The 18319-nt window shown below is 40.3% G+C and overlaps 1 protein-coding gene across 2 annotated transcripts in view; it reads right to left on the bottom strand.

The window, feature by feature from the left end:
* CNTNAP5 (contactin associated protein family member 5) overlaps positions 1-18319 on the bottom strand; it is an 825683-nt gene that overhangs the window by 381761 nt on the left and 425603 nt on the right. For both annotated transcript variants that reach the window (XM_032353926.1, XM_032353927.1), the window contains exon 8: positions 12751-13015. In XM_032353926.1, the coding sequence (XP_032209817.1) occupies positions 12751-13015 (265 nt within the window). The remainder of the gene's footprint in view (positions 1-12750; positions 13016-18319) is intronic.

The following is an 18319-nucleotide window of genomic DNA, read 5'->3' as shown; positions in this document are numbered from 1 at the left end:
TTTCTGAAAACAAATGTAAACAATTTTTTTTTTTTTTTTAAGACTAGCAAACTGTTTAAGTTGAGATAAAGGTTAGGAAATGTTTTCATTCTTTCTTACTTCTTGCTCTCATGGGTTAAAGCTGTTGCTCACAGGTCCCTGAATTCAGCCTAAGGCACTCCTAGGAAAGATCTTTTATAGAGAGAGTTAAAGAAATTGCTCTGTCCTTTGCTCAGGATCTGAACCAAGACTCAAAAGTTTTTCTCCATGAAAACAAAAAGCAAACTAACAAATAAAATCAGTTTCCCTTCTTGCAATTGAACTTGTAAATGAACTTTTGAAACACGGGCAAATTGTAAAAATAGCTAATAATACGCTCAAGATATTGGATATCTGTGATGTGCTACGCATTTTAAATGTATAATTCCTAACTCTCACAATGATCCAGGCGGCCAAGTTTTATTGTCTTTATGCTATAGGTACAAAATGAAAAGGAAGAGAGCTGCTCAGGTTCATGGGGTTACAGAGTTGAAGCCAAAATTGAAGAGGTGGTATGGGGGACCCAGGCTAAGCTCCTGCTCTACACCCCTCCAAAGCCAGCCCTGCCATTCTCCAGGAACCGATGGCCAATTCTTTTGCAAAACTATTTTCTGACATTGAATTCAACTTTGTGTTTCATTATTTTTATTTTTGGAACAGCTTGATTGAGATAAAATTCACATACCATGCAATTTGTTTATCTAAAATGCACAATTTAATTGTTTTTAGTCTATTCAGAGTTAGGCAACCATCAAAACATTAATTTTAAAGCATTTCATAACCCCGAAAGAAACACTGTAACATGTAGCCATCACCTCTCTAATCTCTTCACCCCCTCACCTCCTGCCTTAGTCAACCATTAGTCTGCTTTCTGTCTGTATGGATTTCCCTGTACTGGGAACTTCCTATGCATGAAATAATACACTATCTTGACCAAACGAAGTTGAAACTTTGGTCCTGGTGTTATGTAGATCTTCTAGCTTCTAAGAATTAAAACACATTCAACTTCTGTTTCTTAGAATGTCTGCTTAGCTCTAACTTGGAATTCTAGCTAATTGTAATTACTTTAATTTTATTTTTCCAGGTAGGTGATCTCATTGAGCATTTAATATATTTTTCTTTTTTCTTTTTCTTTCTTTCTTTCTTTCTTTATTTTTAAAGATTTAATTATTTATTTGAGAGAGCAAAAGAAAGAGGGAGGGAGGGGCAGAGGGAGAGGGAGAATTTCAAGAAGACTCCTTGCTGAATGTGGAACTGGTCATGGGGCTTGATCTCAGGACTCTGAGACCATGACCTGAACTGAAACCAAGAGTTGGACACTTAACCGACTGCACCACCCAGGAGCCCCTTAATATGCCTTTTTAAATACTTTTTGTAATGAGAACTTCACAGCAACTTATAGTTCACATTTGTTAGAACTGAGATTCAGAGCAGTTAAGTAATATCCTGAAAGACCAAAACCCTAATTTTTTTTATGGAAGTAAGGTTTTCCTTGAAACAGAGTCAGTCCTTCAACACTGGCACTATGTCATTTGGACCAGATAATTCTTTGTTGGAGGTAGGGGATTATGCATTATGCCTCTTGTGCAGCATGTTTAGCAGCACCCCTGACTCACTAGAGCCAGTGACAGCCCCCTACTCCCAGCACCAACATTGTTTCCAGATACTGACAAAAGTTCCTTGGGTGAGTTTAGGGGAGGGGAGGCTGGGGTTGGTCCAGATGGGGAATCTCCGTTGGTTGAGAATGACATATTCAATAATTCTGGAGGCTGCAGAGCCTTGGTGCTCTCTTTCACCTCCTCTTCCTTTCTGTATTTCTCTTGCCCTCAAATACTGAATAGGTATTTGCCCTTTAGATTTCGTCTAATTTCAGCATCTCTCTTGATGATTTGAGTACAAAACCCTTGAAACAGAGGGGCTGTCCCAGGACGTCTAAGCATGAACTGTTAGAGCCACACATCAACTTGCAGAGATTTAGCTCAAGCCACAGCAGAGTCCCCAGAGACTCTATTTCCGACCCTGAAAAGAATTTGTCACAGATTTCTGTGATGCCTTTATTCACCTTGTACCCCTTGCTCAAGGCCCTGCCACTTATAATTTCTAGGAATTTAGACAGATTTCTTAATCTCTCTAAATTTCTAGGAATTTAGACATATTTCTTAATCTCCATTTGTAAAATGGAGATAGAATTACCTGGCTTGACTTAGAAGACTCTAGGCTTTATCTTTTCCAGAAAACCAAATTCAGCTGCTTTTTCCACATTCTGTCATGTCTACATTTACTTAATAGTTCAAAAGCAGTTTCAATTTTTGTGAGAACAAAGTGGGGAATACATAAATAATTGAACAAAGCAGTCTTAAAATGTCAATCATGTCGTAAAAGAACATATTACAATTATTAGTACCATTATGCTACAATTTAGATCCTGAGTTCTGTTTTTCTTGGATACCGTTTATCCATCAATTATGAAATTTTATTAACCCTTCCCTATACAGTAGACTGAATTCACATTTTTCTTCAAATTCCCTCTCCAGGCTTTATTCTATCCTTTATCACTGCAGCTGAGAATTTTTATGATGGGCTCTCTCTTTTCCAAGCCTCTGACTTCTTTCTGGTCCAGGACAGCTTGCTAGATTGAACTAAGTAGCACCTCACAGCAAATGTCCTTTAGTGGGTCACTGAATCTCCACAGGCTTAGCCTGACAATCTTTGCCTGCTATAATCAAGTCTCCACCTGTCCTTCAATCCCATTTCCTAATGTTCCTACACAAATTCCCTACTGTAGTTAGGCTAGGGCATTCATTATGCTCCGAGTGAATACACTTACCTAATCATTGCCTCTACTCCCAGATCTCCAGTATACAAGCCCATTTTCTATCCTCCAATACCCAATATTTTTCCTAGAGCTTCTTCTGCTCAACTGTAGGGACAGGAAATATATATGTATGTATGTGTATATATATATATATATATATATATATATATATATATGTATTTATATTTATATTTATATATATATATATATATATTTTTAAGAGAGAGAGCAGGAAGAGGAGCGAGAGTGAGAGAATTCCAAGCAAACTCCCTGCTGAGCACAGAGCCTGACGTGGGGCTCGATCTCAGGGTTCTGAGACCATGACCTGAGCCAAAATTAAGAGTGAGACACTTAACCAACTGAGCCACCATGGTGCCTACATTTTTCTTTTTTTTTTTTTTTACTTTCTATCATAGTCACTAGACTCTCTATCTAGCACAGTGCAGGGCATTTAATAAGTGCCAAATGATTGAGTGAATCAGTTAATAAACCAAGAAATGAGCAAAGGAGGTTTACCTTTACCAGACCAATATAGTCATTTCTCCTTCCAAATTCCTATAACATCTGCTGTCTGATCTATGCATTTAGTTCATATAATTTACTGCTCTTTACCATTAATTAAGAATGCATCACTGCCAGTCTCATCACCCCGATGAGATTACAAGTTCCTGGGGGTCAGAGTCTAAATTCTGTTTTGGTATCCACCTCATCATCAACAGGGCAGCATCCTCTCCTTTCCAAATGCTCATTGATTGATTGAACATCTCACCAGGTGAATCTCCATTGCCAAGTGTCAGCAGCAGGGTCTCCCTGGTACATGGCCCATAAATCACAGGTTAAACCTTTCCTAGTTGTTAAAGCCTGGTGCATATGTCACAGTAACCTGGATCCTGAAAACTCTTGGTCAGGGTATGCAAGGAAAACACCAGGGTTTGCCATCCACTAGAGTCAGAGAGGAATTGTGATGGAATTGTTGTTGATGGTAACCCCCTTGTTTCCTTGATATAGGCCTGAACGCTTAGCTTAAAAATCAACATGGTAAAAAGTGAGCTGAGCTCCAGAGATATATTTCTCCATCACCTTCAGGATACAGCCCAAAATCTGATGTTCCTGCCAGAATGCTGCTTTATATTCTGTCTGTTCTCTTTGCCTTGTGACCCAGTTATCCTGAGTCAACTGTGGATTCTTATACTTCTCAATCTCCTACTTCTCTCCTCTGATTGGCACATACTTTCCTTCCCTCTCTATTGGTCAGAATCTATTCATTCTTCAAAAGCAAGCTGTGTTGCCCCTGTCCTTAGAAAGCCCTTCCTTTCTCACACATCTAAGTTCCTCTCTTCAGTGTTCCCATATTAAGCTGAGCATATGTCGTCTTGCATTACAAATGCCTCAAGACCATCCCTTCCAACTGTGCCTATGAGCTCTGGGTGGACAATACCTCCATCCTCAAGTCTGAGTATAATGCCAGCAGAGAGTTGATACCTCAAAATCTTCCTAAATTAAATGGCAGCAAAGTGAATTCTATGAGAGAATTATCAAAGCAGAAAATAGGAAAGAGCAAAGGAAGTGAGATCACTTCCTGACTTCCTTTGACTATTAGAGTGTTCTGATGTAGCAATAAAAATCTAGCTCCTTCAGTTCCTCTTTTGAATGAGTGGTGAAGAAGGAAGAGTAAGTTAAGAAATGAAATGACCCCACTGCCATTGCTAGGACTTGAAAAAGCTGTAAATGCCCAAGAGATCACTGTTTTGGTAAACATTCCCAACCTCTACAAGATATCTCAAAGCTCAGACATTTCTCAGTTTCCCATAAAATGCAATGTCTCATCACATTTCTGTCTTCTGAAACTTGAACTCTGTGCTCAGCAGCTTGTTGTGACAGTCGTAGCCCTGTGGCTATTTATGTATTTGCCCTTGCTAATGGGATTTTCTCATCAACATTATCTTAGCTGAAATACAGACGCATTAATGACAACTTAATTGAAGCAGAAGAGGAAGTTCACAAAGTTATCACGTTTCCTTGATGTGCAGATGGCGGCTAGATACAAATGGCTTAAATGAAAGGGCAATATTTGGGGACCAGCTCTGTTAATTGCAGGGCTGTAGCCTAAAACCATCTGGCCACAAGTATTAATCAGGGTGAGCACGTCTGTCCTGCAGGATGCAGCTCCTCAGCCATCTCTCCACCTCTGGGAGTCCCACTGGCCTTTATCTAATTAGTACGTCCCCTGAGTGTAGCTCATCTCTGGTTTTGACACATTCGGCAGCATAAGATTGTGGTAACATGAATGTTTGTTAAAAAATCACTATTAACTCTTCTTTCACTGTTAAAATTACATCCTTCTGAATCATTTTGGCAGTCAACTCTACTGGTTTATTCATTTAGGCAGTTGCTTATACCTAGGGCACATAGTTATCAAAAATCTGTGTATCAGGAATGTGCTATAATAGGCCTTGGGCAAATACTGATGAGCAAGTCAGTGTTCTTGTTCCCATGAAACTTTATACTGAAGTAGTCAGGACAACAATGAACAACCAATTAATAGACACATGATTAATTTACATTGTTACAGGCTGAATGGTGCTCCTTAGAATTCATAGGCTGAGGTCCTTACTTTTAGTACCTGAGAATGAGTCTGTATTTTCTGTATTTGGAGACAAGGACCTTTAAAGAGATAATGGAGGTAAAATGAGGTTATATGAATGGACCCATATCCAATGTGACTGGTGTCCTTATGAGAATATTAGGCCTCATGAACTATACAAAAAGAAATTCCTAAGTCACTACTCTGTACTGTTTCCTTTCAGTAGTTTCAGCAAACTAATGCACACACATACACATATCCTTAGGGCAAATGCTACATAAGAGAAGATTTAGAAAGCTGGGTGATGGGGCATCTGGCTGGATTTGGGAAAGTTTCTTGAGAAAATATCAATTGAGATACATTCTGAAAGACAAGTGGGATGGTGTTGACCATAGTTGTAGGACTTATTTAAGTAGTCAGTGTTAAATAATAATCAAATAAACATCCATCAAGGCTGCTGACCTAAGGTTATGCCACTAGAATTTCATCTTATCTTCAGTCCCAGAAGTCTCCTAAGTGTGGATAATGGATAGCTGTTTAGAATACATTGCATAATTGGTACTTCTGGAATGCCCTTTCTAGAATTCTTCCTATTCAAGCCGTATATAGAAATACCGAAAGTTGTAAGGTGGTTGAGGAAATACTATGAACACAGTTGCCTGTATCTAGGAATTAAATTGGGTAAGCTGGGAGTGCCTCTTCAACAAACTCTTGGCCTTACCTGAAAACATTTCAATGGTGTCTGGTTGATTTCTGGTTCTTTGCTAGTTATGTCTCCTCTTGCCCAAGAATTCTGTTCTGTACCTGTGGACTGGTTTTTAGTTTCCATCTTCCCAACTAATAGTCATTCAGTTGTGCCCAACTGTTAGGTTGACATCTTTCAGCTTGGAGACTTCATCCATTTCCCAGGTTCCAATCATGCCTTAATCCTGAAAACTTTACTCTGAGTTTGATGCCTCTAGTCGTACCAGGGAAAGCTCTGGATAGATTATTCCTCTAATGGAATATCAAAACTTGTCCTTATGCCATTTGACTTTACTGGTGCTTGTTCTACTTATTGCAGTGATGTAAACATGTAAAAAACCTTCAGCTATAAGAAAGTCTATTCCATACTCAAAGATACTTGTCACATCTGTGTCTTGCTTCCTCTCCTAAAATATCTCTACTCTTAACATAGTTTGAAGATACATTCTGATCACCCCCTTACCAAGACACACACACACACACACACACACACACTCACTCTTTCTCTTTCTCTTTCTTCTAGTTCTATTTATAGAAAGTTCCCCCCAAAACAACTTCTCATATTGGGATCTTTAGCTCCTAACTATACATGTCACTGAGAGTCAAATGCATGACCTTTCTGGAACATCCAAGTCTCATTCACAAAATCATTGTAGGACAAAGGCTAAGTTCAGTTTTTTTTGTGTGTTTTTTTGTTTGTTTGTTTGTTTTAAGATTTCATTTATTTATTTGAGAGAGAGAGAGACAGGAATACTGAGAGTGAGCACAAGTGTAGAGGAGAGGGAGAAGCTGAGCAGGGAGCCCAACATGGAGCTCCATCCCAGGACTCTGGGATCATGATCTGAGCTGAAGGCAGACATTTAACCAGGTACCCAGGTACCCCAAAGCTCAGATTTCTTACTTCACAAAATATACCACAATTTTGGGAGTAGAGAAACATGATCTCTGACAGGGGACATGGCCCTGCATACCCTCAATGAAGGCCATTTACCATATTTTCAAAAGAAAACTCTTGGGTTGATGATTTCCTTGAAGACAATGAGGAAAAGGATTGACCTCAGCTCTTCTTCAGGAACTCATATAAAGGACTAGGAGGGATTTTACTAATTTTACACCAAGTCTCTCCTTTAGCAGAACAAGACAATGAGGTCTAACAGAACAAGAGTTACTCACATTCCTCATTTTGTAAGCCATAGCCAAGAATGCCAAAGCCTGAGTTCAAGCTCTTTGCCCAGGCTCACTTTTCAGTGGGGAGTTAACACTTTGAGAAATGTCACAGTAACAAAAGCAGATTTCAAACTTCAACGACTAAAGCCCTCAGACTTCTTCCATTTTCATTCTGGGCATCCTCACATCAGAAAAATAAAAATAACATTGAAGTTTCACATCACATTTAAGGTAATTATAGTGATGCCAGCTTTTTCTCTCAATTCTTTAATGTTTCACACAAAATTCAAAACATTCCTCCCTGATTCTCCAAAGAAACAGAGCAGGTGGCATTCTTTACCTTTATACAGTTCTGTTTTCTTAATAATTCAGATGAGTTTGGACAATATCAATCTCCACTCTCAACAGCTCTCTAAAAGTCTTTAGTGACACCCATTTCTGACATTAAAAAATAGAACAGAGTATCTACTGCTCAATGAACAGGTGTGGATGTGAGAGATGGACTAGTCCCTGTGACACATGCCACCTCATGAAATGTAGTCAAGAACTGAGAGCTTGAAATGCATAAAGTAGAAAGCCCAGATGTTTGTTCATTTATTTAAGATTTGCCTATAGATCTTTTCTGATTCCTGAAAAGAGGAATGGAAAGTCTCACTGTGCAGAAGGACACCTTGAAGGTATTCTCTCTTCCAAGGCAGCCCCACGATTTCCATGTGGGGTTTGGAGCATACAGTGATCAGAAAGGTAAAGGCTGCATAATACAGGGCAAAGTTTTTGGAAGCAGATAGACACTCAGTAGTACTTCATGTTGCTTAGTACCCTTAGTCCTTAGATGATAATCTTACTAAGGAATTGGCTCTAAGCTTTATATTTTGTATACTGAATGAATATGTGTGTGTGTGTGTGTGTGTGTGTGTGTGTGTGTGTGATGGAGATACGGGTTCTTTATTTTATAATATTATGCAGGCAAACTCAGCTAAAATATATAAGAGGTCTTAAAGACAATGGACTCACCATCTTGTGTAAATCCCACATAACCTAAGAATCTCTCAATGGAGCCACCAAATAAAATGTTCTGGGAAGAATTAACTTAGACACTAGATAGCTATTTACTTTAATAGCTTTTTTTTTTTAAAGATTTTATTTATTTATTTGACAGAGATCACAAGTAGGCAGAGAGGCAGGCAAAGAGAGGGGAAGGGAAACAGACTCCCCGCTGAGCAGAGAACCTGATGTGGGGACTCCATCCAGGACCCTGGGATCAAGACCTGAGCAGAAGGCAGAGGCTTTAACCCACTGAGCCACCCAGGCACCCCACTTTAATAGCTTTTGAACATACATCTGTAAATCATTTTTCTCAAGTTTCCTTACATTTGAATTACAATATAAAATATGAATATGGGTGGCATTAAGTTCTAGTATAAAGACCATGAACTTGGGAATCCAAAAGAAAGTCTGGAGGTAGAATACCATCTTGGTCACTTTAACTTAATTTTTTGGTTCCCAGTTTCATCCTTGCCATGAGGCCCCAACACAATGCCTGACCTGCGAGAGATTCACAATGACTGGCGATTCTACTCTCTTGTCAGTTACAGTGAAAAGATGTTCTCAAATTTTCTTCATCTCCACATATATGTGTGTGTGTATATATATATATATATATATATATATATATATATATATATTTACTTTTTGTTTTTGTTATCTCCCTTCTTATATGTATATACATATATATGTACATATATATATACATATATGTGTGTGTGTGTGTGTGTGTGTGTGTGTGTATATATATATATATATATATATATATATATATATGGGAAGCGTTATATTGTTATCTTTCATCTTCTGGAAACTTCATCTCCTAGAAGAACTGAATTCAGATGCTTTCTACTTTGAGGATGCATCTAGTTTGCACTTCTGTCCTTGACCTCCAAAGCAAAAAGCCATGCACTCTGTATGAAGCTCTGGAAAGAGGAATGGATGTGCTAGGCATCCCTGCACTTCCATTTCCGTGGGGGTTACTTTCTCTTTTAGACCCAAGATGTTAGAAACGCCTGAATTAATCTTTAAATATCTGGAATCCCTGTCCCACTAACAAAATGCAATGCGCTATACTGTCTATGTTCTGTGATGTACCATGTGTCGAGGGTAGCCCCACTGGGCCTCAAACATCAACAGAACAATGGCCATTACATCCTACTTTCTCATTTGGGGTTGTCATTAGAAAGCCACAATGATCTCAGGTACTTTGAAAACAAGTTTCCTTTTCTGTGGTTGACTTTTTCCTTTTTCTGTGGTTGACTTTCTGTTGGCTTTGTTGTTTTACTTGTCTCCCCTGCCCTCCCCAGGTAGAAAAATTTCAGCAGACACAAAGCATAGCTCCATTTCAAAGAAAAAAATGAGAGAGGTCCGAATTTTCCAAAATTCAAAAATTATTATTGGGGAAAGAATAAAGCAAGAGTTTTTCTGAGACAGACTTCAGGAATTCAGTCAGCACATTTTTAAAACTTCCTTTTACCTGTTTCATTTTTTTGAGAGACAGGTCTGAAATAACAGATAATTTTTTCCCCTTCCTGCAGCTGGGTAATGTGGCAGCTTTTACCAGCCTCTCTCAGTCATAAATGTGTTTTAATGGACTGACATGTGCTTAATAATACAGACAGCACCTGGATGCTTTAGAACAAAGTGCCACCAGGGCCTAGCCTATGTTAAAACTGCATTATTGACCAGAGGCCTACAAGTCTCTATACTCAAACATCTTGCTGATTAGAGACAAACAGCCTAGTACCAGGTCAAATAGAGAGGTTTTCTTCTTCAAATAGAGAGGCTGAGGTCTAATTTTATAACTCTGAACATGAAGAATATTATGTTTCTAAGTGATTAACTCACCTCCATTACTAGAAATTCTATAAATTTTATAAAATTCTGTCACTGCACAAATTGACTCAGCTTTTATGACTCTGTGGAGTGAGGCCCCTTCCAGCTATAGGTCTTGAATCAGTATGTGAGGGAAAGGAATCTGCTGACTACTTCTCAACATCGTGCTTAGGATTTTAGATACATTATTTCATTTAGTCACCATCCTGCAGTCTCCTGATTTAAGAACTCTTTTTTTTTTCTTCCGATCTCACATTTTAGGCAAACTCTGAGATAGTTCCTGATGATCTGTGACTCCTAATATCCACAGGTCTGTATAATGCCTTTTGCTTGAGCAAGGCCGAGATTCATTTACTTGTTTCTACTACTGAACAGAGCATGGTAAAAGGGATGGGGTGCCTCTCCTGGTGTCAGGTTATAAAAGGACTATGGTTTTCACCGTGAGTATTCTTTGTCTTTCTTGAATCACTCATTTTGGGATAAAGGTACTATAATTTCATGAGGCACCCTTCTGGAGAGGCCTTGGAATAAGCTTGGAAGTGGATCTTCTGAGGCTGCCCAATAGCCATATGAGTTAGCTTGGAAGCAGATTGACCCAGAGTTGGACTTTAAGGTAATGGAAGCCCCCACCAACAATGGAATTGAAGCCAGAATTACCCAGCCAAGGTGCTTCTGGATTCCTGACTCTTGTGAACTAGGACACGATAAACATTCTCAACCCCTATATTTTGCTATAGTTTGTTACACAACCAGAGATAACGAATCCACTCTCACTTACATACGGGACGAAGTTAAGAAGTTTATTCAGAGCCATAGAACATTAAGGAAAAGAGGTATTTTTTGAACCTAAGTTCCAGACCCAGGCTCTCCTATTTTTGCTCATTAAGTGGCATATGAGGTTCTCCCACAATCTGACTTGATCTTGGGTATTAAGTCATGCCCTTTACTATTTAAATCAATTTTCTGTAATTTATTTGGATAACAAAACTAACACTCCAGTAGGGAGAAGGAAGACATTTAAGACAAAAATGTGATGTAGTGTAATCCAGGATGGATATTGGCCCAGGATGTCCAGAGGAGGGGTATTTACTCAGACTGTAGAACCATGAAGGCTTTTCAAATGATTTGTTTACTTAAGAACATGCCTCTGCCCCTAATATAATGTCTGGCACATTGTAGCCTCAGTAAGTACTTGTTGACTAAGTACTGCTTCTGCAAAGACAGGAGACATTGGTAAGGTAACAAACAGAGAAGGAAGGAGAAAGTTCTGCTGTCCCATGTTACAAAAATATCACATGGAAGAGTCAGAGTTTGAAATACATGACTTCTTCATAAATCTATTCTGCAGTATTGCTACATACTAGAATCTGTATATTGCCATAAAAGTCTTCCCAAAGTTAGTTATTCCGGGGCCAGTTTTTAAAAGTTTTACCATACCTAGAGGCCATATGCATCAGTATTTAATCACTATCTTAAAAATGTACTTTAAATATATTTTTAAATTTAACTATTTTTATTTATTTACTTGAGAGTGAGAGAGCACGAGGAGGGAGAGGTGCAGAGGGAGAAAGAAAAGCAGATTCCCTGCTGAGCAGGAAGCCTTATGCAGGGCTCTATCCCAGGACCCCCGGATGATGACCTGAGCCAAAGGCAGACCTTTAACCTACAGAGCCACCCAGGTGTCCCTAAAAAGTATTTCATTAAACTCAGTAACTTTCACTTGAAATAAAATTTGGTGGCTGTAAAAGCTCCGTGGTATTGTGTGTGATATACAGGGAAACTACGGACTTGCAACCAGGGAAATTCAGGATGAAATGTGGTTCCAACAGGTATTAACATGTGATTTTTTAAGTTACTTAGCTTCCCTGACTCTTCACTTCCTTGTCTATAAAGTACATATAAAAAAACCTTCCTAGAACGAGCATCATGAAGAGTCCATATAACATATGCCATGTCTGTCTAGACCTAACAAACTGTTCAGTAAGTGGTCTATATTATTTATATTTAGGTAGGAATTCATATTCCTGCTTCTCAAACAAATCTGCTGAGGAATAAGGAAATAAGGAGACTTGTCAAAGTTTCAATAGATACTTCGGAATTCAGGGGTATTTTTTTGTTATTGTTCATTTAGTTTTTTTTTTTTTTTTTTTTGAGGGGATGTGGGAGGAAGTTGCTTTGGGGCACCTGGGTGGTCGGTCAGTCATGACTTCCTTCTGCTCAGGTCACGATCTCAGGGAAGCAGCCGCACACTGAGTCAGGCTCCCTGTTCAACGAGGAGTTTGCTTCTCCCTCTGTCCCTCCCTTCTGCTCCCTTCCCACAAATAAATAAATGAAATATATATTAATTTAACTCTGTGTGTGTGTATACATACACACACACATGCATACATATGGTGGCCTCCCCAGACTTAGAATAAAATGACTAGTGGGTCATTCCACATCACTGACAGCTGGATTCTGCATGTTTTAGTCAGAACCTCAAAAGTGTGTTGATCTGGCTGACCAAGAAGCCGACCTAGCAGTTGTCAGAAGACGGTACCTGTGAGGATTTCAGCTGTGCGTTCGGTCATCTTCTGAATCACGAGTCTCACAGTTCCGCCCTCCAGGCTCAGCAGCAGGGTCCCCGAGCCCTCAGACAGCTCTGTGGACAGAAGCAGACCATCCTTGTTCCATGTTCGAAACTGGAAACTCACTGAGAGCCCATCAATTTGGGGGGTGCCGGGCAGCAGCAAATAACTGCTTCTGGAGTTGACAAATGTGATGGGAACAATTTGTGGTTCGGAGCAAGAAAAAGTGACATTGCCCTGGAAAACAATAAAAATCAAACATATAAAAGCCATTTTTTATTCTGCAATCCGACAGCTGATATAAACAACTACCTGTAGCTGACCTTAATTTCAGGATCATTCTACATTCAGCCACAAGACCTTAAAGGAAAAGAAAATGTCAGCTTTGTTCAGATATACCTGTGAGATTGTTTCCATTCCTGTTTTGCAGATCACACTGTTACCCACAAGAAGGCCATCGAAGACCCCAGTTGGGGTGGGGGGCGGTATGGGAAGCATCAACATTTTCTAAGGAAGCAGGTATGAAAACAAGGACATTCATCCATTGAATACATCTGTACCACGAACCAACTATGGACCAAACAGGGGTAAAGTTTCAAGACATACACATGAAAAAACTTTGTTTTGATGTGAAAGTTGCTGCAAGACAGATAGACACAATCTCCCAAGTGGACCCTGGTAGAAGAAATAACGAAACAAGTAAAGGTTTCACAAGGGAGGTGATGCTTTCCTGTAAGGATGTGGGGAAGGGGAGGAAGGAGTGTGCCTGGCCAGGCTTTTCAGCAAGTAGCACATTGTGCTCAAAGAATTGGAGAAATTGGCAAAATGGCATTCCTGGGAATTATAGGGAACTGGTCATTTCTGAATATTAAGTGCAACAGGGAAGGCCAGGGGCCATGAAAGAGGTGAGGCCAGAAGATGAGTAAAGGCAGAGTTTAAAAGCCCCATTATGTATGTTACATTTGTTAATCCAAGCTTAGAAACAATAAAACAACATTGGTTGGATTAAAGTTATGAAGATGATTTTCAATAGCATCAGGAGTGAAGTGTGGTGGGGAGGGGCAGATGGGAAGCCTAGAGGTGGGGAATATTAACTGTGCATCGACTAGAATCGGGAAGATAAAGAAGAATATTATTCTTTGTGTAAGTGAGTGGAAGCTGGTCCAAGTTTTGTGGGGGGTCGGGTGGGGGGACACCCTGGCTTGACTGGCTGCCTGCATTCAAAATTTCCAGTAAGGCGTCCAGATAGGGACAGTGGGTTAAGCGTCTGACTTCTGCTCAGGTCATGATCTCAGGGTTCTGGGATGGAGCCCCATGTTACCTGGCTCCCCTCTTAGCAGGAACCCTTCTTCTCCCTCTCCCTCAGCCCTTCATCCCACTCCTGCTAGCTCTCTTTCTCTCTCTCAAATAGATAAACAGTATCTTTTTAAAAAGTTCTGGTGGACTTTTTTTCAAAAAGGAAGTATCTTCCCTGATGGCAAATGATTGAGGAAGAGCTGTCTTTGGGAAGAGGGAAAATCACAAATGCTCCTACAGCAAAATCCAGAGATAGCAGTAACCATTTTTCCTCTTTTTATTTTTCACAGAAGAGAAACAAATTCGCCAGAGCAAAGCTGTACCCCAAGTTTGAGGCTGTGGAGAAGGTGGAATGTTGGGGAGGCAGTGATATGACTCTAGGCAGAAGAATAGGAAGTAACAAAAATGCCCCACTCCCCCATTGATTTAAAATCCAATGTTTAGCTCAACCCAGTGTTCTCTCGGTGTTCTCTGGATCAATAGCCATGGAAGTTGGGGGTCTACAGAAACTGAGATTCTCCCCTTATCTGAGCAGTTCACTCACATTTGACAGGTCTGGGAGACGCCTTCCTCAGACTTGCTCCATCCACTGAATGTCTAATGGACCTCAGGTACATGTAAAACAGACAAAGGCACTCAGCATCCCTTGAAAGACATTCATGTGTCCTGGCTAGATTCTGGTGACAAGAAATTCAGACTGATGTCTGAGGGAGTCTCCCTGGTTAAGGTAAAGCCATGTGTGGTGATCAGCACTTGTCGTTGGGTTGTCGTAGGACAACATTGTCATGCACTGGGGTGTCGCTGGTTCACGGCAGGTCATGCTCTCCCAGTTCGTTCTCCACATCCCTTCACACTATACTCTACTATCCTTCCCTGGACCAGCTGCCTGAGCTGTCCAAACTTCCGTTTGTTCGGTCACACCCCTTATGTTCTCTGATGGCAAGTGCAAGGACAAATGAGTAGGAGACAAGAGAAAGGAGTAGATGGGAAATGCTTTCCACACCAAATCTGACCCAGTTCTCCTGGCAAGAGAATGTTCCCAGCTCAGCTCCCTATCACACAGCTGCTGTGCTGCCATTTCTGCTTCTAATCCCATCTCAGCTACATTTGCTGTTTGCAAAAATGTCACAGTGTTGAGAAACATCGATATCCATCCCACTTCCATCTCCCCAATAGACAGAAAGAAAAAAAAATAGCTAAATGCAAAAATGTTACTTTTGAATCAGCACGATTATTCAATCTTTCTCAATAATACCATTTTTGATTCCAGTTTCCTTTTCAAGGCAACATTTGAGGGAGTCCCTACCATGATTTAGAAACAGTGTGCAAGAAGACAATTTACTTTAGGACAGTGTCAAAACAGAAAGTGGCAAAAAGACTATATTCCCCTTCAATCTATTAATTCAACTTTTATTCCATCTCCCCCACCCCAACTGCCTGCCTGCACTCCCACTTAGCCCTGCCTGCCAAGAAGGAAGCTCCATTTCTCAGACCCCCTATTACACTGCACACTTCATTCATAAAGACTTTAACACTGGGGTTCCTGGTTGGCTTAGTTGCCAAGTGGCTGCCTTTGGCTCAGGTCATGATCCCAGGGTCCTGGGATTGAGCTCAGCAGGAAGCCTACTTTCCCTCTACCACTCCCCCACTTGTGTTCCCTCTTTGTTATCTCTCTCTCAAATAAATAAATAAAATCTTAAAAAAAAAAAAAGGACTTCAACATTTATTAAAGATTTCTCAAGCATTGTAAGACAATGTTCTAAGCACAGGAGTTATAAATAAGTGATAAATGTGATTGAAATCCATCGCATCCATCCTTAAATGTGCATTTTGACTATAATAGGTACAAAGCATGCCATGACACAGGAGCACACCATGGTCAAATATTCAACATGAACCAACCAATGCTGGCCCAATAGATGAAATGAAGAAGTCAGTATCCCTGCCATGGGCCCCTTTCTCTCCTGCATAAATTACAAGACCTGCAGGGTCTTTCACTGTCCAAAAAGGAGGTCACTCTACATTGAAGAGGCTAAATCCTTAGTACCTGATGCATTTCTCCTGACAGCTCCACCATGCCATGGTTGGATAGTGACCTTCTACTGTGTGACTGAGGCTGCCAGTCAAGACGGGGGTAGGGTCTACCCAAGGCACAAGTACCTGAAACACCTAGTGGGGACCTCCCTTGTACCCAGGATGGCAGTTCTGAGTGCCCTGAGCTTTCACGTATCCTTTTCATGTGCATACATGACCATCCTCCAAAAGGCAAGGTACACAAAGGTGCTGGCCCCAAGATAGAGCAACCATCTCTCCATTAGAGACCCCCAAACAATATCCATATTCCTTTTCAAGGATCCACCATGGCTTTTCTTTACAACCCTGAAGACACAGAACTTCCCATCCCACCTTTCTCAGGTAAGAAGTGATCACTCCAGATGGACCACAGAACTTTGAAATCCTAAAGATCTATTCATAGACCATCTTAGAGAGATTGTCCATATCTGTGTAAAAATGTTATTCTGGATCATAAATAACAAAAGCTAACACTGTCACCTGTCATGAGAAGCTTGATGGCCTCCTCCAGGTGGTCAGGACTTGAAACCCAAGAACTAAATTTGTGTCAGAGTAGGAAGCAAACCCTTTTCATTGATTCATCCTCCCCAAGGAAGCCTTCCTTCCAAATGGCAGAGAAAAACCCCTACCTCACTAATAGATATAAAGAAGCAGTACCCTGTCTTAGACAAAGGAAGCCTATCCTAATCTGGAAAGTCGCAAAAAGCTACCTTAGGGAGGTGACAATAGCATTGAGATTTCACAGAGGCACAGGAGTGGCTATGTGGAGAATAGGAAAGCGTGTTATCTGATAATAGAGGGAAAGCATATGCTACAAGGCTAGAGGCAGGGAAGTGTGGGGCAGATATAGTCAGGGACTCAACAGAAGGTCCGCTGACTAGAGTTCAAAAGCCAGCATATCAGAAGGCAAGATGAAGTGGAAAGGACAGAAGGAAGGGCAATCCTATAAGCTTTTAGACCATGTTGAGGCACTAGAACTTGATGCTGTGGGAAAAAAAGAGAATGGGATTGCGGGAAGGGGGATTGATGTAGAGGCTAGGACGCACCGTCAAGTGGTGCTTCACATACTTCCCTTAGGGGGCTGTCCTTAAAGAGTAGAATGTATTGTATATGGAGATGAGTGGCCAAGGGCCACACCTCAGGTAGCTGTTACAGTTAGTAGACCAGAGCAGCTGAGGGCTTATGGAGGGCTCTATCTAGAATGGCAAAGGGGGAGAGGGAGAAAAGCAAACATATTTTGCAGGTAAAATTGATAGGAGGACCCCTGCATGGTGAAGGGACAGGAAGATCAAGCATAGCTCCCACTCTCCTCTACTTGAACAAGGGACTTCAGCAGACATGGAAGGAAAAGATTTCCTTTATGTTAAATTTCTCTCCAGCTCTCCACCTGATTTGCTTCATGTCAGTGCGCACGTAAAGACAGTGGGCTGTTCAGTTAGGCAGAAATGGATTCTTATCATAAATATTTACTGGAAAACCCATATATTTTGTATGATCCTTATTTTTAGCTACTATAATTTGGAGGATGAAAGTAGAGAGTTGAATTGGGATCAAATGAGAATACATGCAATAAGCCCAGCATTGATCACAATGGTTGTTTTTCTGCTTTCCCAGGACTTCTAGTTTTGGGGATCTGAGGCAAGTCACTTCTAGAGTTGTAGTTTCCTGTTTTGTAACCTGAAACCATTGGACTAGATAGTTCTGAGGTCCCCACTGCTTCTCCATTTCTAGGGTATCTGAGACTAAGCACCCACATCCTTATCATCTGTTTCCTCTTTGGAGTAAAAGATAGGCATCATTTGAACCATTCATATCGTTGGCATGAGAAGAGTAACCAAGTATTTATAATTTAAAATACATTTCAAAAGATTTCTTTATAATGATTCAGGACATAATGAAGAAGATTTAGGCCTCTCTCATACCAATTCTTTTCTAACTACAGGGAACAGAGCCAAGGGTCTCCATAAATGACTATATGTATTTAAAATATAGTAAAGAGAAAATAATATTGTTTCATATTTTAAAAAACGAGGTCCAACTTTTATAAACATAATTAGCAGGGAATAACAACCAATTGACTGACTATTCTTCTCTCTACCCACTCTCTAAAAAAAGCATCTGTGATTACTTTACAGAGACTATAACATTGAACTGAACCAGGATTTACAGTGT

Source organism: Mustela erminea, chromosome 8 (genome assembly GCF_009829155.1).
Source record: "Mustela erminea isolate mMusErm1 chromosome 8, mMusErm1.Pri, whole genome shotgun sequence".
In the NCBI taxonomy this organism is placed as follows: Eukaryota; Metazoa; Chordata; class Mammalia; order Carnivora; family Mustelidae; genus Mustela; species Mustela erminea.
The sequence above is the reverse complement of the archived record's forward strand: the minus strand, read 5'-3'. Positions and strand labels throughout refer to the sequence as shown.